The sequence below is a fragment of the Panthera onca genome, chromosome A1, assembly GCF_046562875.1.
Source record: "Panthera onca isolate mPanOnc1 chromosome A1, mPanOnc1 haplotype 2, whole genome shotgun sequence".
Taxonomy (NCBI): domain Eukaryota; kingdom Metazoa; phylum Chordata; class Mammalia; order Carnivora; family Felidae; genus Panthera; species Panthera onca.
In genome coordinates this window covers 188975482-188998677 of record NC_138339.1, presented here as the reverse complement: position 1 = coordinate 188998677, position 23196 = coordinate 188975482, and the positions used below count along the sequence as shown (strand labels likewise).

General features: G+C 41.2%; 1 protein-coding gene across 3 annotated transcripts in view; it reads left to right on the top strand.

Annotated features, from left to right (window-relative positions):
- The window catches only part of SLAIN1 (SLAIN motif family member 1), a 61631-nt gene that overhangs the window by 31588 nt on the left and 6847 nt on the right, over positions 1 to 23196 (top strand). For 2 of the 3 annotated variants that reach the window (XM_060636894.2, XM_060636896.3), the window contains exons 3-6: positions 11069 to 11218; positions 12360 to 12509; positions 14578 to 14919; positions 21598 to 21753. In XM_060636894.2, the coding sequence (XP_060492877.1) occupies positions 11069 to 11218; positions 12360 to 12509; positions 14578 to 14919; positions 21598 to 21753 (798 nt within the window). The remainder of the gene's footprint in view (positions 1 to 11068; positions 11219 to 12359; positions 12510 to 14577; positions 14920 to 21597; positions 21754 to 23196) is intronic. The other variant, XM_060636895.2, reaches the window with a different exon arrangement.

Sequence of the window (23196 nt, the reverse complement as noted above, 5' to 3'; positions counted from 1 at the left end):
AACACCCTAGTTACTTTTAAACCTAATATAAAACTTTTTTTTGGGGGGTGGGGTTGGGAGAGAGAGTGCACGCACACATGCACGTCCATGGGAGAAGGGCAAAGGGACGGAGGGAGAGAGAATCTTAGGCTTCACGCCCAGTGTGGAGCCCAATGCCAGGCTCGATCTCATGACTGGGAGATCATGACCTGAGCCGAAACCAAGAGTTGGACACTTAACTGACTGAGCCACCCTGGCGCCCTGTTTAAACTTAATACTGGGGCGCCTGGGTGGCTCAGTCGGTTAGGCATCCGGCTACGGCTCAGGTCATGATCTCACGGTCCATGAGTTCAAGCCTCGCGTCGGGCTCTGTGCTGACAGCTCAGAGCCTGGAGCCTGTTTCAGATTCTGTGTCTCCCTCTCTCTCTGCCCCTCCCCTGTTCATGCTCTGTCTCTCTCTGTCTCAAAAATAAATAAACGTTAAAAAAAAAAATTTTTAAACTTAATACTAATGTTGAAAGTGACTTTCTTGATTAGCTCTAGGTATTATTTATATGGGTAAATGACCTCTTTAGCTAGACGTTTCTGAAAGATGGTATATATATATCATGTTTTTGTAAGTTACTACATTTTGAATACAAATGGAAGTTTAAATACTGAGTATCACAGTGTTCTTGGGCTGTATGTTTATATAAATATAACAAACATGTATATTAAACCTATATAACAAATATGCATATATGTTATATATGTTAAGCATATGTAATAAATATGTATATATATATTAGCCTATCACACAAACACATGTTTATAAACATGAATATGTGTTAACATGTAACAAACATGTTATATTGACATATAGCAAGTAAATATATGTATACTATGTGTATGGGTACATATACCATGGTTACTGATTTGAAAATGTTTCATTTGTCATCATAGGTTGAATGAACTAGCACTGTGGGAAAGATTCAAATTAACCTGGTAGGTTTTTCTACCTATAATTTGAAGAATGAGGGTCTTGGGGACTACAACTAACTTGCCCTGAATAAACAATCACCAGGAATACCAATCAGGGAGGGATGTCTACTACTTCTGTAGCCCTTCTCCTTGTAGGAATACACTGGCAAATGCATACTGCTTGAATCCTCTTTACTTTGCGTGTGTCTGAGAAAGAACTTAAGAACACCTGTTTCAAAGAAGCAGCAGGACTTCCCGGTCCCGTGTGCTCATTCATCAGGCCATGGAGAGCTGTGGAGAAATTAATGCTTTTCAAGTTTACCCAATAAACCTAGAGGATCAGATAAGCTGCAAGCCATATGTACCTACCCCAGGGGGCTTGCTCAGGTTGGGGCCGAGTCAGCAGTGCCTGCTTAATGTGAACGTAAGGCCCTTTGGAAACCTTGTATTTCAGTCTGGTCAGAGTTGATGAGAGAACCAGTAAAATACTATCTTTACCCAGGTTCCTGAGTCCCTTTAAGTTTAGTGCAGACATGGGAGTGCATCTACATGTAAGCGTTCTATAGGCTCTCGCCTGTAGGTATGGACAAATATAATCTGATCACCTGGGAAATTTATAGCTGAGGCGATGGTTCGTGAAAATAGAGTGGTGGTGTTTGGGTTTAGGTCAAAATGCTGCGGTCTGGATAAAATTTCCTGCCACCATAAGGGAGAATAGCAAGCTTTAGAAGAGGAGGTGTCTCCTATCCATTCACTGATCTTAGACCACTCTGTCACTGGTGTTTGTGAAGGGCCATGCATGGGATTCCTCTGATTGTTTGGCTTAGTATTGAGGCCTGTCCACCTGTTGTATGAAGAAGGAATAAAAACAGAGGATTGAGAGTTTATCTCCCCTTTCCCTTACTTTGCAGGACTCTGTGGTTAAAAAAACACCGTTATTTAAGAGAGACATGACCTTAGCAGCCCGTGGTTTTGAAGAAACCATACTTGTTAGAATGTGGCATTTGGGACATATGCTTCCTCTGAGATAGTCTTTGGATACAGAAGTGAGTGCCGTTGACCTACCCTGATCAAATCGTTGAATGTTCAAGGTTTAGTACTTTGCCTCTGAGTTGAAAGACTGAGTCTGTAAAGTTGTCTAGATAAGGAGACGTAATGCAGAAAGCATGCTCATCATTTTGACAAGACATGTTAAAATGCCCGAGAATTGGGAAGAGTAAAAGGGCAGATTTCTGCACTCTTCCTTTCTAGCTTCTAGAACATTTCCCCTCTGGGTTTAGAGAACGATTTTGCTACAACTTGCTTTAACTTTTCAGCACTCTTCTAAAAAAAAAAAAAAATTGCTTCAGTGTGTGAATGCATGCCACAAGCTTTTGTCCAGTGCTTGCCCTGTTTGTTATCGTCCCACAAACACACCTAAACGTGGGAACCCTGCAAAAGCAAGATGCTACATGATTTGCTCCATTTGAGAACTAGCATGTGGCAGGATGGAGACTGGAATTCTGGTATCTAGATTCTTAGTCCAGGGTCCTTTTAGTCTTTTGCTGATCTTTATTATAATATGTTATGAAAAATTACAGTAAGGAAGTACACTGTTGGCCATCATTGTTATATCACATCACGTGACATACCCTTATGATGCAGTTCTAATCCTGTGCGTTCTCCAGAGTGAGTATTGTTAAACTGGTATGTCTGTTACCCTGGGGGTTGGCAAATTGTGGCCTTGTCTGGCCTTCAACCTGTTTTTGTATGGCCCAGGAGATAAAAAGCGGCTCACATTTTTAAATGGTTGGAAAAAATAAAAATTCATGACCTATAATTTTTGTGAAATTCAACTTTCTGTATATATAAATAAAGTTATATCAGTGCATAGTCCCATTCATTCATTTACGTGTCGGCTGTGGCTGCTATATAATGCTGTGATGGTGGAATTAAGAAGTTGCAATGGAGACTATATGGCCAGCAAAACCTAAAATATTTACTAGTTGGCCCTTGGTAGAAAACATTGGCCAACGCCTGTGTGAGCCTGTTGCCATGATCCCTGAGTTTCACTGGTATTGAATACAGCCATCTAGCCCTTCATTTTATTCCCTTTACCAAGGTCTTACCAAAGATCTCTAAAATTCCCCAATGACACATAGCCTGAAGTCACTAAGGTGGTCAACTCTCTAAACCCAAACCTCTAGGACATAAATGCCTTTACAGAAACATAAAACATTTGCTAATATCTTCAAATAGTTTTTTAGGCTCCCTTATTGTTACAGAGTCACCTAGGCAATTACTTTGACTTCTCCCCATGGGGGGCCACACCATTACTACTACACTGGTCCTTTACTCCAGCCTCTGACTTCTGAGCATATTTATTGCCTTCTAATTTACAGATAACGGAGGCCAATATTGCATTCTCTGTATCCTCACTAGCTTTGCCTTCTAGTTGCATAGGAAGAAATAACTCTCCCTTTTCTAAGGCTGTTCCCTCTACCTTACCTCTCTGTCACATTCCTTCTGATCTCCAGGACCTCAGTTCAGTGCATTCCCCTTTTCTGTAGACTCTTGTTTTCTCTACTGGTTCTGTTCTCATTCTATCAGTATGTAGGTCTCCCTTATCCTAAAGAACTATCCTGCCTTAAGTTTCATGCTCTGCAAACCTACAGCCCTATTTCTCTTATTTTTATAGCCTGATCTCTCTAGGAAGAATTATTTCTTCTTCCTCATCTTACATCTGCTTGACCTATTAAAACAGGTTTCCGTTCTAGCTCCTCTGTTGAATCTGCTCTCTTCGGTGACCCAGTTGTCCAGCCAGTTGCTGTTTCTTAGTCATCATCCCATAGTAACTTCTGCGTCCATGTTGCAACCCTTCATTATCTTTACTGTTTTTGGTCTCTGCTCATCCCTGAACTCTGCAGCCTTTCCCAGTCTTTGTTACTGAGTCTCCCTTTATCCACTTGTAAATGTTCCTGAAGTCACTTCTCTTTTCCTTGTGTACCTTCTTCTTGGGTGATTTTATTCATGCCTGTGGCCTCATAACACCTACTTGTTGATGTGCCCCTTTTTTTCTCTAGCTGCTTTCCTGAACTCTCCACCCCTTAGTGGGCACCAGCACGTAGGTATGTCCTATAACCATCTCAAATTCAGCTGCTTTTTTCCTTTCATTTAAGCATGCTTATCTTATGTTCCCTGTCTTAGTGGATGGCATCAGTGTATTAGAAACTATGGCATTAGCTTTGGCCGCCTCCTTTTCTCCACTCCCTGTATTCATTGGGTCACCAGACATCTCCTCTTTAGCTCAGATGTGGCTTATTTAAAATATTTTCATCAAATGTTCTGCTGAGACTTTAGTTTGATCCCTTGTGATGACTCACCAACTCTGCTGTGAAACCTTCTAACTGGTCTTCCAGTCCTCGCTCCCTGCCCTAATTGTCCACCATCTGTATGGCCATTTGTGCCATCTTCATAACATACATATCTGACCAGGCCTTTCTCCTCCTCAGTCAAAACACAAATTGAATATTAAAGCACGTCCTCCTAATGACAGTGTGGAACCTGCCGCCACCCATCCTCCAGCCCTAGCTCTTCTTCCGCGTCCCCGTGCTTCAGTCCTAACAACATGTACCCTTCCTTGACCGTGCACTGCTTCTTCCTGCTTCCGTGGCTTCACATAAGTTATTTCTGTCTGGAATGGGAATGGCCTCGGACCCTGTAGGATAACCTCTTCAACCTTCAAGGGCCATGTTAAATATAATCTCTCCTGGTGAATGAAATCTTTGGACTCCCTTGGAAAGTTAATCATGGTCTTTGTGAGTGTACTTCACAGTGCCTTTTTTCCACTTACTGTATCACATTATATGCATATCTTGCCTGCCTTCTACGCTAGCTGGTCTTCAGAAATTGGAGTGGGAAGGAAAGAGGGCAATAATCATATTTTATTCATCTCCGTATCTGCAGCATCTGGTACTTTATAGTCCCATGGTGGGTGCCTGCTCAAATGAATAGAGAAATGAATTTTAAAAAGCAGGTGGGAGCATCAGGGCCAGATTTCTGAGAACGACTGTGGAGCAGGGAAATAACTATGTGCTGTGTGTCTTTGAAAGATATTTGCGTCACTACTCAAGACTGACCTTTAATGATTTTGTTTTGTTTTGTTTTTATCTCTTGGTAAATTTTGAATGAAGGAACGACTCTGGCTGTGCTCTATAAATGTAGGGTGTCTGCATAATGCTAGAGCATGCCACTTTATTTTTGGCTCACGGGGTACACAGGGTCTTGCCTGTGAAGATTTAAATGATAGTTGACCAGTTTCTCAGGGAAGATCCTGGGTTAGGGAATGATGGAGAATATAAATTTGGGTATCTGAGAAGAGCCACAAGCGAGGAGATACAAAATTATAAGTTATTTAGAAATCAGTTCTGTGAATTTTAATACAACAGATCTAAAATTTGCTTTTAACGAGTTTTCATCAGACTTATTAAAAGCTGAAGAAGTAAAACACTCACAGGGGCTGCTTTAGACTGATTTCTTAACATGTGGTCCTTCTGTCTTTCAAAGCAATGGTCCTGGATCACCTGCTTTGTGTGAGAGATGGATAAGAGAACGTGGCAAATTAGACCGAGCCAGCCTCTGCAGGCTGCAGTTTTGCCTTTGACAGTCTTATTCGTCAATGAGAAAGGGGAAAGAAGATGGAAGGTAGGGAAGATCAGGGCTTATTTTCTAGAATAACTTCCCCCTATATCTTAGTCTGTTCACACTACTATGAAACAAAATCCCACAGAGGAGGTGGGCAGCACTTTACTGCTCACAGTTCTGGAGACTGGATGTCTGAGACCAGGTGCCAGCATGCACAGGCATGGGGGGCCCTCTGCCAGGTTGCAGATTTCTTGTGCTCTCATGTTGTGGAAGGGGCTCAGGAGCTTTTTGGAGCCTCTTTTATAAGGCACTGCTCCAGTTCATGAGGGTTTTATTCTCATGACTTAAGCTTCTCCCAGTGGCCCCACCTATAATGCCTTCATGTTTGGGGGTTAGCACTTCAGCATGTATTTTGGGGGACACAAACATTCAGACCATGGTACCCGGATTAGAAATGTGGCTGTACTGTTAGAAGCTACTAGAAAGAGTAAGAGCACTGCCCTCCAGGACTTCCTCACCCAACTCAGATGCTGCACTATTGGAGGTAGCATTTATAGAAATTCTACTAAACCCTCTTTTAGCTGTTTTATGAATAGTTTCTTTTTTTTTTAATTTTTGTTAATGTTTATTCATTTTTGAGAGAGAGACAGAATGCGAGTGGGTTAGGGGCAGAGAGAGAGGGAGACACAGGATCTGAAGCAGGCTCCAGGTTCTGAGCTGTCAGCACAGAGCCCGACGCGGGGCTCGAACTCACGAGCTGTGAGATCATGACCCGAGCTGAAGCCAGATGCTCAACCGACTGAGCCACCCAGGCGCCCCAACAGTTCCTTTGATTGTAAGAGATGGTAGCATTTCAAGAATTTGAGTAAGCTTTGTCACCTTCTTGTAAGACTTCCTGCCAACTAGTGTCCTTGGCACGACCCTTCACTTTAACATTGCAACCTAGCATGGCAGGACCTAGCTCACCCTAGGCAGGGACTCCTGTTAAATCTTGATGTGTCAATCACCTGATCATAGGCCCTAGTCATTAGTAATATAAAGTCATTTAGGTGGAAACCAGAAGAGTCACACACACAAAGTTCAACAACTTAGTGGCTATTAGGAAGTATTAATGAGTTGTGCTCCTACAGGTATATTTCTTCATTGAGCCTTTATCCAGCTGGGCTGAAATGTCTAAACTAACTTTTGTCTTCAAAGATACTGTGTATATTAAGTTATAGTTAATAAAGTTTAAGAAATTGGGCAAAACCATTTAGATGTTAAGGTAGGAATGGTAAAATGGTTTGAAATAAGGAAATGTTAGTAAACTCACCAAGATTTTGACCGCATTGCACTTTGATTTTATACTGTGTGCCAGACATTGTGTTCAGTACTGAACTGGCTATCTCTGTGGTGAGAAGAAAATGTGAAAATAATTGTTTCTAGAAGATGTCCTAGCACTGCTTTATTTTTGAACTCGTTTAGCTTCATGGAGTTACTGATCTTTTGAGGATGATCACTGAGCTTCTCATTAGATCAGTTACTCTTTTTCCTTTCGTGTGAATTACTGCTTTCTTAAATTTGATTTTGATTATATGCAGAGACCTACATGTTTAACAAAAATTTGAATATTTGCTGTATTTGTTATGAATCTAGGCAAGGCATAGAAGGAATGTCATTGGGGCTGGAAACTTATTTGTTAATAATTCCCAGTTTGGAGAATTAAAGAAATTTAGATTCTTAAACCTATCCCATCATCTGCCCTTTGTGATTTTTCTTGTTATTGTCATCACTGGAACATTTATCAAATTAAGTTTTTTCTGGGGTGGGGGGGTTGTTATACTTAATGATTTCCAAAAAATGGCTTCAGAGGTGCCTGGGTGGCTCAGTTGGTTGAATGTTTGGATGTCGATTTCAGCTCATGTCATAATCTCAGGGTTGTGGGATCAAGCCCAGAGCCTTGGGCTCTGTGTTGAGTGTGCAGCCTGCTTAAGGTTCTCTCTCTCTCCCTTTGCCCCTCTCCCCTGCTCGTGTGAGCTCTGCCTTTCTCTTAAAAACAAAAACAAACACAAAACAAAAATAGCTTCACAGATCTGTAATTTACTTTTTCAGTCTGGCAACTTTGAAGATGTACCGAAAATAATTGACCACTTTTGATTTTTGTAGAAAGATGAGGGTTCAGTCCGTACCTTAGTACCTAATCACATTTATTTCCATAGAAGATGCTTGTTAGATCAGGGAGGCAACATAGAAGGTTTTGCAGTACAGGTGTGTTAGCAAGGAAGTTCAGAAACACTAGAGGTGGGTAGGAGGGCATGGCAGTGGGGAAGGGTCCTGTGAGATGATCCGGAGTGCCTTCTAGATCATGTGTGCCATGAAAAGCCACCGCAGTACTAGTATCTGACTAACACAGCTTTGGTCATGACGTTTAGGGTGGGCTTGCCAGGGACGGTGATGGCGGCTACAGGTTGTTTGAGGAGTAGATGACATTCATCTGGTGCGAGGTGGTGAGCATCCTGGTCAAGGAAATTGCAGTAGGACTACAGAGAGCATGTGGGAAGGAGTGTCCTGGGAGGCTGTCCAAATTAAGGTATTTAGGAAGGAAAACCTTCAGCGTGTCCTGGTGTTTGGGCCCAGCTCCGTTATATCTAGGGCTTGGAATAGAACAAGCAGATACATAGTCCCAAGCCTCATCCCAAGTTTGAGAAGCCCTCTACTTACTGGTAGTACTTTGCAGTAGAGTGTAAGGAAACATAACTGTTGTTCAGAACTTTGTTTCCCATTTTCTTCTTTAGCAATGCCATCTTACTCCTTTTTTAGGGTCATTTCAATCATCCCTGAGCCTCTCAAAAAACATCCTCATATGAAAAATCCATTAAATTAATTGACTGAAAAAGATAAAATTGCCCTTTAGAAGGTTGTTTTGTTTTATTCGCTATAGAAATGCTTTCTGGGGCACCTGGCTGGCTCAGTTGGTAGAGCATATGACTCTTGATCTTGGAGTTGTGAGTTCAAGCCCTACGTTGGGGAGTAGAATTTTACTCACAAAATATTAGCAAAAAAATAAAAATGCTTCCTGTTACAATTCCTACAATTCTTCAGCTACATAGTGAAGAATAAGTAGGATGTGATGGCTTCCTGTCCTTTCCCCTCTCCTCCTCCGCCACAGCCTCGGGTACTAGTCTAATGTTGTTGTTTTGTTAGCTTGCCCCACGATAATTCTCCTCCCTCCTCTTAAAAGCCTCCATGCCAAAGGACAATGTAGAGCATTCTTTCTTGCAATAGATGCTAATTGTGTTCTTAGTCAGGATCTTGCTGTCATTGCCACAATCACTGTACCATTGTGCTGGGAGGCTGGGTCACAGTAGTTATTGTGCAGAGTAGTGAATGCTGTTTACTTGGGATGCATTGTCGCTTGCATCTGTGGGTGAGAACACGCAGTTACTGTAATTTGCCTGGCAAGTGATCAGACATCATCTGTTAAGCAAGTTAGCAGTCACAAAGAGCTATTGATCTTTTTTTTTTTTTTTAATATAGAATTTTAATGAGAAACTTTGAGTCCTAGAGATTAAAGGTGCAGGAGTGGCTACCTTGGGTGTGTTGCATACCAAGCTCTACTTTGCAGTGTATTTGGGAATCAGGTTTGTGTGTCTAGAAGTTACAGGACGGGGAATGGCAGCCTCGTGGGTCTCTGCTCTGGCTGAGCTTGAGAAGAGCTCACCCTTAATTACAGGTTGGGTAAGTGAGGTGACTGCTGTCAGTCAGGAGTGACGCTCTGCTGCAGGGTCCCCTTCTGGACACTGGTGAATTCTGAAAAGTGTGATCCTTGTGCAGGCGGCTGCTTTCCTCTTTCAGTTGCAGGAGGAAGAGCTGTTTTGCATGTAATTGTTGGAATGGGGCGGTACTTACCTCCACAACTCTTGCTGAGATAAGAGGAAACATTTTGCTCTTTAAAATAACCTTAGTGATATTTTGCAAGGCTCTTAAGTATCCCCATTTTGGAGCAGATTATTTTCTTGACTCCCACACCCCATCGTTTCTGTCCCTTCAACTGCACTGCCCAGTTTGAAGTGCTCCTCAGCCATCCGCTGGCTCATTAGTGGTGCTCATTAAGAGTGGTCTGGGGGGGGTGGGGCGCCTGGTAGATCAGTCATTGAGCGTCAGACTTCATGATCTCACGGTTCCTGAGTTGGAGCCCCATGTCGGGCTCTGTGCTGACAGCTCAGAGCCTGGAGCCTGCTTCGGATTCTTTGTCTCCCTCTCTCTCTGCCCCTTCCCTGCTCTCCCTCTCTCTCTCTCTCAAAAATAAACATTAAAAAAAAAAAAACATTAAAAAAAAAAAGAGTGATCTGGGGATGCGAGTCAGGCAGTCCTTTTCATACTTGCTGCTTCAGGTTTGGTGAGATTTCCAGCAAATACAGTCCAACTAACTGCTTTATGTGAAGTTTAACCTCCTCTGTATTTCTTATCTGTTCCCTCCTGCCCTGCTTATTATTATTAGTCCATGTCTAAGTGATTGCTTTTTAGAAGAATGGATTTTGCTTAGCAAAGTAATCCGTATGCCTTGAAGGAAGACTATGTGATGTTTGGTGTGACTTACTCAAGTTTTTACGGTTTTGAGGTCTTTTGCATGATCCCAAGAACTCGGAAATAGCAGGGGTTGGCATTTTGGGCCGAGGGAGATACGTTAATTCTGTCAGGTGAAGCAGTGTACGAAGAATTAGATCATTTTCCCGTTGTAGGTAAAATTCCTTGTTGTTCCTTAAAGTACTAAATTAATAGTATGTATAATCCTACCTTTAAATGTTACATAAGTAATACATGTTCAATACAAAAAATTTGGAAAATGTTTTTTATTAAAAAAAAATCCAACAAGTTACCAGTTCATCTCTACACCTTCCATCAAAAATAGCTGTCATTAAATTTTGTATCCTTCTCCTGCGATTTTGTATTGTTTTTCCATAATCCTTGGTTTGGACGCAGGGCTGTTAAGAAATGCAGGAGTTCCTTTAAGTTTGTGTCCTGAAAGCCAAGAACAGGTTTCCTTAAATATTTTTTGATCAACATTTTCCATATTAAATGGGTTGAAAATGAACCTTAGGAAAAAATATGGGACTGTGTATAGGTAACAGTAACATTCCCCACAGTTTTTAAGCTTGAGCTTTTTTGGACACTGAACGTTTATATTATTACAAAACACTTAAATCCTTGTGCAGAAATAGGAAATAAAAAGCATTTCTAATGTAGAAATTCAAAACAGGTTTTCATTATTACACAGGTATATTGGCTTTAATCAAGCTGATTCCTAGTTCTTAAATGAAGGTATCAGTAGGACTCTAATTCACAAATTGCCTGTTTTTAAATATTTTCACCTTCGATATGTGGAAGTCATTTAAGTTATCCTTATGAAAAGTTGCTTTGTCTTTTCATTTTTTTTTTTTTAACCTCTCCCCTTTCTCCTTCTGACAAATAAGCATCTGCTTCCGGATAGCTAACTGCTGCTGTTTATTTTCTGCTTCTGTGACAGCTAGCCGATGGCGGAGTCTCTTCTCTTCAAATGTCTCCCTGGCTTTTCCTTATAGTCCTGTTGCAAGACTCAGCCCTTATAGCAATGGCATTAATACTCCCAGCTTCTCTAAAACCTCAAATAAAGCAATACTAACACCTGAAAGAACAGGTAATATTTCAACTTCTTGACCAGCTGCTTGCTTTATCATTCAGTCACCAAAAACAGCTTACCTGTCCTCTCTTACTGAAAAGTTGAGGGTGATCTTGTGACACAGATTGTGTGCTGCACACTTACTTTGGGTACCGAGAAGGCTAGCCTTCCTTTGTGCTTGAGCACCATTGGTGTGCTCTCAAGTGTGTGCAACAGGCAGTTTTCCTGGTTAGCAAAACTATACGTATATGGCTAGATTTCCAAATGCCTAGTGTGCCTTTAAAATTAAATGTCAAACACAACTCAAGTGTTTTTTATTATGACTCAGGAATGTAAACCTTGTATGTCTTAATTTTTAAAATTTTATTTTTTCTGGTAGCTTTTTATTAAGCCGGGGCTCCACAGGAAAAAAAAAATAGCCACAGTAGCTTCTTGTGAGATGAAATTCTCACCATTTCCTTATTTGTCTCAGCATTGGTGTGATTCCATTCCTACAGTTTTTCTCCCTTTGGGGCCTTTCTTCCTTCGTTCTTTTACCCAAGCCATTGCTTTTTTACTTTTGTGGGTGACTTCCCATCTCCTGGGAGTACTGTACCCTCTGTTATTGAGATTTTATATATGCTTCTGTGTATACATGTGAGCCTTTTACATGTGATGTTCTTATTCATTCATAGCTCTATTTGTACCTGTTTGAAAAACGGACCAGATTATAGTTTAATCTTAAAATTTATAATCCGTTACTACTAGAGAGAAGCATATCTGATTATTAATCAAAAGTGAACATGGAACTAAGTATTCTTCTATAATGTCTTCAGATATATACTTACCTAATGGGATGCAGATTTCAGCACTAGTGATATATATACATTTTGATGTGGTAAAACCATAATTCAATCTGCCCTCTTAACAGTTTTTTTGGTGTATAGTGCAGAGTGATTTTTTTTAATTGTGAAAATTGAACCTGAAAAAATATATGTGAATCATGAACACGTGAAGGACGTGCATATTGTCTCGCCATTGAATGGTTACGTGTTGGTCACCCTTCAGTGGCATTATGAAAATAGGAAGAAAATTGCTGACTTGATACAGGAATTGCAAAGCATTATGTAAATATCAGTTCTTCAGACCAAATGATAAACCTGTTTCCTTTGTTTTTCAGGTTACACATCCAGGGGCTCCCCTCTCAGTCCCCAGTCCTCTATAGACAGTGAGCTGAGTACTTCAGAATTGGAAGATGATTCTATCTCCATGGGATATAAGTTACAGGATCTCACTGATGTCCAGATCATGGCTCGTCTCCAAGAAGAAAGTATGTTCTCTTTAAAGTAGGAAACTTCTTAAATTAGAGTCTTCTACTTGAAATGTGAGGGGATAGGGAGGCTTAGGCATTTCTCCCAAGGTAATGGGTAAACATTAGATTCTTTTTCTCATGCCTACCCTACCTTGTAGATGGGCCAGTTAATGCCCCTCAGGCTTTCATGGGCATCATAAGTTGTTAGGACATACTCTGGTCAAAATACATGAATATAAAGACATCACTGGTACAGTTACTATGGAAACCGTTTGTTGGCTTCTTAAAAAACAAACAAACATGCAATTCCCATAGACCCCAGCAAGTTGCAGTCTTGGGCACCTGTCCTAGAACAGTGGAAATTTTTGTTCACATAAAAACTTATACATGAATGTTTGTAGCAGCTTTATTTGTAACAGCCCCAAACTGAAATGAACTCAGATGTCCTTCAAGAGGTGAATGGTTAATCAGGCTTCGGTGCTCCCATACCAGGGGGTACTACTCAGCAGTAAGAGGGAGTGGACTGTTGATGCAGGCAGCATCTTGGATGAATCTCCCAGGAATTCTGCTGAGTGAAAAAAGATCTCAAGAGATTTCATTCTGTGTAATTCCATTTATATAACATTTTGGAGTGAGGAAATTTTACAATTGATGAGGGTTAGAGACAGGGTGCGGGATCTCAGGAAGGAGGGGGACGTGGTTATAAAAGGGCAACACAAGGGATTTTCGTGTTTTGTGGATTTTTGGAACTGTTTAGTATTTTGACACTGGTGGTGAATATTTGATCATACAGGTGATAACATTGTACGGAACTTAATACTTCCATATATATGAGTAAAACTGAAAATATCTAAATAAGTTGGGTTTGTATCACAACATCCTGGTTGTCATATTGTTTTATAATTTTGCAAAATGCTACCATTGGGGGACACTGGGCAAAGTGCACAAGGGATCTCTCAGTGTTCTTTCTTAGAACTGCGTGTGAGTCTATAGTTATCTTAATATAAACTCAATTAAAATCCATTGACAAGCTTCTCAGGGTAAATATAAACAGAAGAGATCATTAGCGATGGGACAATGTATCAGTGGCTCTGCAGGAAAATTAACAAATCTAGGAGTGAACTACCGCAAGGTATTAAAGGCACAATAAGATGTAGATTACAGAACTGGGCTAGGCTTGGTTTGGAGTTTTATCTTTTCAGGTCAACATAAGTAGAAACAGCCAAGTATCATTTCATTCAAGCACAACAACTTCCTGTTTTCAAAATTAGTCAAGGCTACTATGAGAAACATGGTAATGCTTATGGAGAGTTTGATAAGATCCATTCAGAGGGAGAAAGTGATTGTTTTATGTTGTTATTTAGGAGTAATAAAATAACAGTAACGCTTTCTGAAAATATATGACTAGACAATTAATGTGAATTTCAGAAGTTAGTCAGGGAGGGACTACTTTAAAAAAATTGTGGTATTGACCGTGAGATGAAAGGAATAACTAGAAACTTCCAGGTTGACTATTTTTAGTTGGTTTCATTTAGGATAACCCAAAACTATTGAAGAGTTGAAGTGTCTGTGTACTTTGAAGAAGATAATATTAGTAACAAATAGAACAGAGAGGTGACCTTGTTAGAAAATATTGGTACCCCAGATTTTGAACTTTGCTTTGACTTTGAAAGCTGGGGTGGGGAGCAGGAGGAATACCCCCTGGACAGAGATTGGATTATTTGAATTATCTAACTTATAACATACTATTTGTAATGATGATGAATAGCTTTTCCTGAGTATCTCTCCAGATTTCTTAAGGGATCATTTGGGGAAATTGACAGACACTGATTGATGAACTGCAGCAGTGTATTTCTTCTTCATTGGAATTGGGGCAATTTTTTTTGTACAACAGGATAGTCTAATCTTAGACATCTATTTGGTAGGTAAATGTATCTGTTTTCTTGGGACGTAACAAACTATGAACAAGATAATGGCCTTCATTTGAATTATTTGACAGAAATTTTCTTCTGATGCTTAACTGCAACTTAATTTTTGCTGGATTGAGGTGTCTCGTGAGGTGATACTGTTTCTTGTTCTGTCATAGGTCTCAGGCAAGATTATGCGTCCACTTCAGCATCTGTGTCCAGACATAGTTCCAGTGTGTCACTGAATTCAGGAAAAAAAGGGACATGTAGTGATCAAGAATATGATCGATTCAGTCTGGAGGACGAGGAAGAATTTGACCATTTGCCACCACCTCAGCCTCGTCTTCCAAGGTGTTCGCCTTTCCAAAGAGGAATTCCCCATTCACAGACTTTCTCCAGCATTCGGGATTGTAGGAGGAGCCCCAGTTCCCAGTATTTTCCTTCAAATAATTACCAGCAACAACAGTATTATTCACCTCAAGCCCAAACTCCAGATCAGCAACCAAATAGGACCAATGGAGGTAGGTTATATGTGTCCTTTGGTATTTAGTGTGCTTTGATCTTTCATATAGGGCCAAGAAATGGTTTTAATGTCAGTATAAATAATTGCTAAATGTTTCCCAGATTTATTAAGTATATCTTCAAGAACTTACTAGTATGGTCTGAGTTGAAATCTAAAATTGACCAGTTTCTGATCACGTGTCCCAGACTGACAGACTTACAGCTTCAAGAAAACCACCACGATGTGGCCAGCACAGGATGAGTCATGCATATGGGGCATCTTTATGTGGTTGCTAGTTCAGAGGCAGGACGGGCAGGTGGTGCTGGCTGAGTTCACAGTGGAGCTCCATGGAGCCCATCGCACTGAGCGGTGTCTCCTTTCCTCTCCCGCCACCTCAGTCCCGCACTGCTTCTCCTGTCATGCGGTAATGGATGGGAAGCATGGATGGTGATGCTTGTGCACATCCCGATTTAGGACAAGTTTGGATGTGTCTTTCCCTCTGACATCTAGAAGTAAGATCTGTGTACCAGGAGGGATACGGAGGCTGATACTTGGCGTGGTAACAGGAAGTTGATCTGCCCCAGCGTCACTGTCAACGTGGTGGGTCAGAGTATGTGTCATTCTCTTGTGTGTTTTTTCCTTTCTCCATATTCACTGTTAGTCTTACTTCCCCAATCCAGGAGGTACGGTCCTTGACCTCCAACAGACTATGGAGAACAATCATGTAATATTCTAAGCCTGCTATGATTTTGTACCGATGACCGGTCAGATTTCACATGCAAATCCTGTATAATATGGAGAAATAAACCGTATTTATAATTACAGCTCTTAATTATTACATAGCACCATTTCTCAAAGCTGGGCCCAGGAGTGGTGAAGCAGCTTATTTAAAAGGACTGCAGGGCCAAATACAAATTGTATTCATGATCACCTGTTACCATGTTTTTTGTTTTTACCTTCTCTTCTTCTGTACTTGTATCATTCATGCTAATTGAGAGATCCTTTGAAACTATTGAACATTTCAGTCATAATTTCTCTTCTAGTATTTCTAGATATCAAATTTAAAAGGAAAAAAAGTGGCAGCTAAGGCATGTCGTAGTAACTAATTTATTAATGCTCATAATGCCAGAAAAGCGGTGTATTCCATGTGCGTCATGAAAGTCTGCCTCGCTTTGAAATCGAGGAAAAGGACGCCTCGAGTTGTTGCTCTGATGGTTGTCAGGTGTCTTAAAACATCGTATCCTAGTTGCCCAGCAGACGCTGGCTCCGCTGCTTGCTCCGTGTTGGCAGCGGATTGTTGTCTTCCCTTAGAAGAGGGGTTTCACCTTACACCGAGCACCACGATGAAAAGGATCGGTTTCCCTGGACCTGCGCTGTGATGACTCCCATAAGGAAAGCAGAGGCACCCCACAGCTTAGCGTCCAACTGTGGCAGTTTCATTTTTCCTAAAAGGCCTGGGCTCCATGCGCAAAGGAAAATCGAACACAACCACGGTTTTCTGGACTGGACTTGTGGCCGATTAACTTGGGGTTGAGAGTGCAGGCTCTGGAGTCCAGTCTTGTCCCACCACTTCCGTCTTTCACAGGTCTCTCGGGTCTCCATACACGTGGCTTTCTTTGGCTATTAAAATGTGGACAAATAATACCTCTTTCTCGGAAAACTTAGGTATAATTTCACATCAAATCATCTGGTACACACTCTTCCAACCTAAGGAACAAATGAAATAATGACCCTTGCACTGCCTGGATGAAAAGTGCTGGGAAAGTAAATAATGACTGACTGTCTCCCCTCCCACCCTCATTTTAAAAAAATGTGACTCAGATAACTGACCCTTCATTTGTTACCATGGAATGTCAGTTGAACAAAATTGTGAAATAAGAGTGGCAACTTTGAAACTAGGCCATCATATTTTTTCTAAATTCCTAAAATAATATGGATAGGAGAGAATAAATAAGGGATCCATTTAAAATGACTAAAGGGGCACCTGGGTGGCTAAGCCGGTTAAGTGTCCAACTCTTGGCTTCGGCTCAGGTCATGACCTCTTGGCTCAGTGCTTTCAAGCCCCACATCTGGCTCTGTGTTGGCAGCGAGGGGCAGCTTGGGATTCTCCCTCCCTCCCTCCCTCCCTCTCTCCCTCCCTCTCTCCCTCTCTCCCTCTCTGCTCCTCCCCCATTCATGCTATCTCTGTCTCTCTCAAATCAACTTTAAAAACTAAATAAAAATGACTAACAAGAAGCCACCAGTGCATATTTATTGCTTTCGTAGCTCCAGCGCTGCCTAGGTTCAGAAAAGAGGGCTCTTAAAATTTATGGGATCGGGGTGCCTGGGTGGCTCAGTCGGTTGAGCGTCATGAGACTTTGGCTGAGGTCATGATCTTGCAGTTGTGAGTTCGAGCCCTGCGTCAGGCTGTGTGCTGACAGCTCAGAGCCTGGAGCCTGGAGCCTGCTTCAGATTCTGTGTCTCCCTCTCTCTCTGCCCCTCCCTCGCTCATGCTCTGTCCTTCTCTCTCTCAAGAATAAATAAAACATTAAAAAAATTTTAAAAAACAGTTATGGGACTATTTGTAGGGGTTATAAAATTAAAAGCATATTTGGAATAGTTTTCCAGATGTGAGCAATGACTAACTCTTGTAGGATCTTTTTAGGGTATGGCAGGGGTTGTCTGTGGCATGAGGTTAGCACTGTTAGCCCCGGGCCCTTCCTTGTACCCTGTACTGATTGGAAGGCTAGATCTGATTGGTGGGTAACCACATGTCCCCTTTATTTCTGAATACTCTGTAGTCTTTGTTTCTTAGAGTGGTAACTCTTGCTGCTGCTTGAGAAATAATAACATGAGAAGACTCCATTGAATTCTTTCCTCTGTTCCTCTAGCTTTCCCTGCTGTACCTCAGTCCTTGAGTGCAAATTGCTGATTTCTTGTGAAGATAGAAATAGAATGTTATTTTTGATTCCTTGAACATTAAAGCATATATGGTCATTAATGTGATCCACATTGTTTGACAGGAAGAGTGTACCTCATTTCCAGATGGTCCCTGACATCACTTGTAGATGGGAGCTTCACCCAGAGGAGAAGTGTTCTACATATTGACACTTGGAAGCCTTTACTTTTAAGAGTGTATTTCAGATTTAAAGCTTTGTGAGACTGACTTGCTGCTTACAGGAATAAAGATTGGTTTTAAAAAACAGATACATCTAGATTAATAGAGATTAGAAACACGACAACCACATCTAATGTGTGAACCTTGACTGATCGTGGTTTAGGGGGAAATGCTTATGAAGGACGTTCTTGATGGGAAAATTTTGTATGTGGATTATTAAAACCTATTGTTAATTTGTTTACATGGAATGAAAGTATTGTGATTGTACAGAATTTTCTTATTCTTTGGCCCTACCTAAGATTTCAAAGTGCCCGGGTACCTTTAGGTTTAAAATTTAAAAGAAATCGTGGCAGTGGGAAGGTCATAGTGACTAATTTATTATTGAAGCTCAAAATACCAGGAAGAAAATGTATTCCATGTGCTTAATGGAAGTCATGACATCATATTAAAACTGAGGGAGAAGGCATTAGTGTTCAAGTGTCCAGAGGTCTGCAGCTTTTATGTGGCTTCACAGCAAACAATTATGTATATATGTGGAGATGAATTAATTATGGCAAAATGAAAACAACTAGCATATCTAGGTGGAAAACATGCAGATACGACACTGCTTTTCAACACTTCTGTATATATGAAAACTTTTTCAACTTTTTAAGATTTATTTATTTTTGAGAGACACAGAGCAAGTGAGTTGGAGAGGGGCAGAACGAGAGAGATAGAATCCCAAGCAGACTCCGCACTGTCAGCGCAGAGCCCAATGCGGGGCTCGAACTCAGGAACCATGAGATCATGACCTGAGCGGAAACCAAGAGTCAGACGCTTAACCAACTGAGCCACCCAGATGCCGCTATGAACACTTTTATAGTAAATAGTTTGGAAACTTAGAAATGTAGAAACTCAATTCGTATTCTAAATGGTAGCATATAATTCTTTCCTTGTGTCTCCCTGCAGCTTAAATATATATAGTCAAAGTAATTTAGTCTTGCATTAATAGAAGCTCGCTTTTCATCCAGTTAGTGTGATGTTCAAAAGATCTGGATGTAGACTCTAAGACCAGTCCCTTCTCCCTTATTTCTCTTACCACACACCGTCTGCAACATACACATAAATAACATGTGCTGAATGTATTAAATGCCTGCTGCCTGGGGTTAGGAACTTTAACAAGAATTTAGGAATATGAAACCTATGGTTGTGAAAAATAGGCCTCAAGGAGATATTGAGGAAACTGGTCAGGAAAACTAACAGTGGCAGTATTTGAGCATTATTAACTCTAGAAATACGTACCGGGAATAAGGATGTGTTGTGGGAGTGGAAATACCTCCGCTAGGAGATATACAGAAAATGTTAGCGAGGTCGACATAATCTTTTTGGTCTCCTCATAGCGCTCTTTACACTTTCTTATTTTACTTTCTTACGCTTATTATGTAAGTATACTTATTATACTTGTTTACTTTTCTGTCTTTTCCCTAGACTACCGCAAAGAGGCAAACATTGCTGGGCAGGGCTCCAGTGACTGGGTAGAAGTAATGTGAAACAAGCAGTGCAAAGAAGGGGGGAGAAGATGAGTTTGGTTTTGTCCTTGGACACATTTTGGATTAGTGTTCAAGTATATCATTTGTTTTCCAATTTAGCTTGAAAGAAAGTGACCACAAACTTGAGTGCCCTGGTATGTGTCTGTTGGTGTTTTAGGGCATATACCAATAAAAATAAAAATATCTTGGAGAGTAGGGGGTGCATGAACAGCATGAGATAGTACCGTGGTTTGTAGTCCCGCAGAGTTCCAAATGTTTCAAATGTTATTTTTCTATATAATTTGTTCCATTTGGGAAAAATAAGATTTAACGTTAAATTTTAGATTTTCTCTTTAGGATGGATAATGGAAACAAGATTGAGAAGACCTGGTTTAGACTATAAACTCAGAGTCAGGGACTGGACCTGTGGTACAGTGTGGGCCCCGTGGCATCTTCTGGGGTGCCTGGCATTTAGTATATATGTGGTAAATTCCTGTGCCCTTTTTCATTTGGTCACTCCACAGAGTGGGGAAGGGTGGCCCAGTGGAGGGACAGTCCAGTCTGTGACTGGAGTACGTCACAGATGCAAGAGTGTGGAGCACTGGGCAACTTCCTTCATCCACTGCATGGGAGACTAGGCAGAGGGGTGGGAGTAGCAGGAGGTAAGGCTGGAGAAGGATGCGGGGCCAAAACCTCGGAGGGTCTCATGCAGGCCATGCCCAGTGGCTTGGGCTTTTGGATGAAGGTGGCAGCGTGATTGGAAGGTTTTAAGAGGGTCACTGGGTATGTGCTTGTGCTCTTGGGAGACTAGAGCAGGCTGTGTGGGAGAGGAGGCCGAGGAACCGGGTAGGGGGCGTGGAGACCAATTAAGAGGATTTTGTCAAAATGTGAGTGATGAATAATGAGGTCCGAACCAGATGTAGTGGATGATACATTAACTATTAGGCAGAACTGACAGGACGCAGGGGCCAGGGGTATAGAAGGGAGGTGCGTCTGAGGAGATGGCCCCAATTTCCGGATTAGAGGACTTGCTGGGCAGGGAGGGTGCAGCCAGTGGGCCTGAGTAAGTGTGGAAGGCGCTGGGTGTGTGTGTGAACGGGAGGAAGAAGTGAATCCGGTTTTGTACTTGAATGGTTTTGGCTTAGCACTCAAATATATCTTTTGTTTTCTGAGCTTGAGCGACCTGTTAGGGGAACTTCAGTTTAGGGACGGTGTGTCTTGTGGTCCTGTGCTGAATTCACAGCTCAGCAGCACGGGGATCTGTGGGCGACTCTCTGCTGCCCTCTTGTGGCAGCATGTGTGCTCAGCCAGGACAATGAAATGGAAGCGTTCTCTTTTCAGGTCTCAAGAGGTTTAGTGGCTTACTTATAGTTAAAACTTTCCAGAAGTTAATGTAGTCATGTTGGTGTGATGAGTGGGTATCTCAGAACATGTCAAGTTAGGATTTTAATAATTTTTTTCCCATTTTTCTATGCTAGCAAGAGATACAGTAGGTGTTAGTTTGGTTCTTTTTTTTTTTTTAATTACTATGCAATGATTTCTAGTGTCTTTTAAAACTAAGTGGCTGTTAAGATTATTCTCTAACCTCACTTTGATACAAATTTATCCATTTGTATACAAATAGCTAATTGATTAGCTAATTCCTACTTACTTTTATAGAACACATTTTTTTATTTTTTATTTTTTTTATTTTTTTTGAGACAGAGAGAGACAGAGCATGAACGGGGGAGGGTCAGAGAGAGGGAGACACAGAATCTGAAACAGGCTCCAGGCTCTGAGCCATCAGCCCAGAGCCCGACGCGGGGCTCGAACTCACGGACCGCGAGATCATGACCTGAGCCAAAGTCAGACGCTTAACCGACAGAGCCACCCAGGCGCCCCAGAACACATTTTTTTAAACAGTTGCTTGGTAGAGACTTTCTTGGAGATACTGAGTGTGCTTTCTATACAGAAGGTTAATTCTATGGTAGCTTGTTATAGTTCATAACACACATAATTTTTATGTTATTGAGTATAATATTTATATCTACTTTTGAAAGCTCCTATTTTAACTGGCATAAACTTATGATTTTCGACTGAAATTCTTTTCTAGACAAGCTCCGAAGAAGTATGCCTAATCTAGCTCGGATGCCAAGTACAACTGCTGTTAGTAGCAATGCAAGTTCTCCAGTCGCCGTGAGAAACAGTCAGAGTTTTGACTCAAGTTTGCATGGAGCTGGGAACGGGATTTCAAGAATACAGTCTTGCAGTAAGTGTGACAATTTGTAATTCGTTAGTAATTTTTAGTTGTAATGCAGTTAGAAAACTATCTTACTATTTTATTTTTTTTTTCTTTTGCGAACATGGCAGGAAACTTTTCTCCTTGTGACTTTTTTTTTTAACTTCACCATTACAATTGAGTGGTATTTTCATCAGTGCATATGTTATCAATTAATAATTAGTAAATTACGTTTAATCCTCTAAACCCAAGGATAGCAGTAGAGGCACTACACGATAATTAATTTGTTTGCTTGTCGTATGAACAAAAATAACCTCTTTCCTTGAAGATCTGCTGCTTTCTAGCTATCTCTGCTTGATCCCTTTTCTCTGAAGAAAGCATATTTGTTCAGTCTTGCTCTTACCTTTGTGTTGTTTTTCACCTTAGTGTTATCTTAGCTTTGTTTCTCTCAAAATGAAGTTATATTTTAGTGTGCAAAGTAGTACTTACCTGCTCCCTTTCAGCTTACCACACAGTCTGTCATTCATTCTCTGGATGTTTTACCCAGCAGTGAGCCATGCAATGAGTGTGAAATCTTGTGTTCATATGTTTTTATTTTGTGTGGGGATGTGGTGGTTCCAGGGCCCCCCTCCCATTCCCGCTCGTGCTGTTTACGTGAGTAGTTGGGGTTAAGTCCGACACTGATCCCTGGGAGGCAGACTCAACGGTCACAGTCCCAGTGTTGGTACCCAAATGTAGGAGGCCTGACACATGTTCAGAGTGTGCTGGCCAAGTCATCAACCAGGGTGGTCTGAAGCCCTTCTACCTCAGATCCATTTTGGGGGTTCACGTGGCATTTGCCCCACATGAGACGGTTTTTCATTTCTTATTGTCTTAGTTGCTAAAGACAAATTGACAACATTTACCGTGCACAAAGAACTGTGCTAACCGGTTTACAGCTATTGTCTTACTTGGTTCTGCTAACAACCCTATGAGGTCGTTTCTGTCCTTGTTCCCATTTTGCATTTTGAGAAAACAGATAAAGTAACAGTTTGCACAAGGCCATGCAGGTGAAGGAATAGAGGCAGAAGCTTGTTCTGATCACCCCAGAGTTTACGCTGATCTTTCCCTTCTTTATGCAGCTTGTTGCTGTTTACCTTTGTCCTACAGCCCAGACACATACCCTTTGAAAAGGCTCTGTTGATGAACCTAACAGACTTCCCCATAAACCCCCAAAACATATCTAGGACGGATTAGATTTTTGGTGCTTACCTTTTTCAGTGTGTCATATTTTATGGTCTTTATCTTCCATACTAGATTATCAGCTTAGCTGATTTTCTGTGCCTAGCACCTGGCACGCTGCCTGGTATATAATGAGTTCGCAGTAAACGTTTGAATGAATGAGTAGACGAATGCCATAGGGCTGTATCAGATTAGGGCTTAATCTGTTAATATTGGAATTAATGACTTGTGTAAAGACACGGAAGACGACCT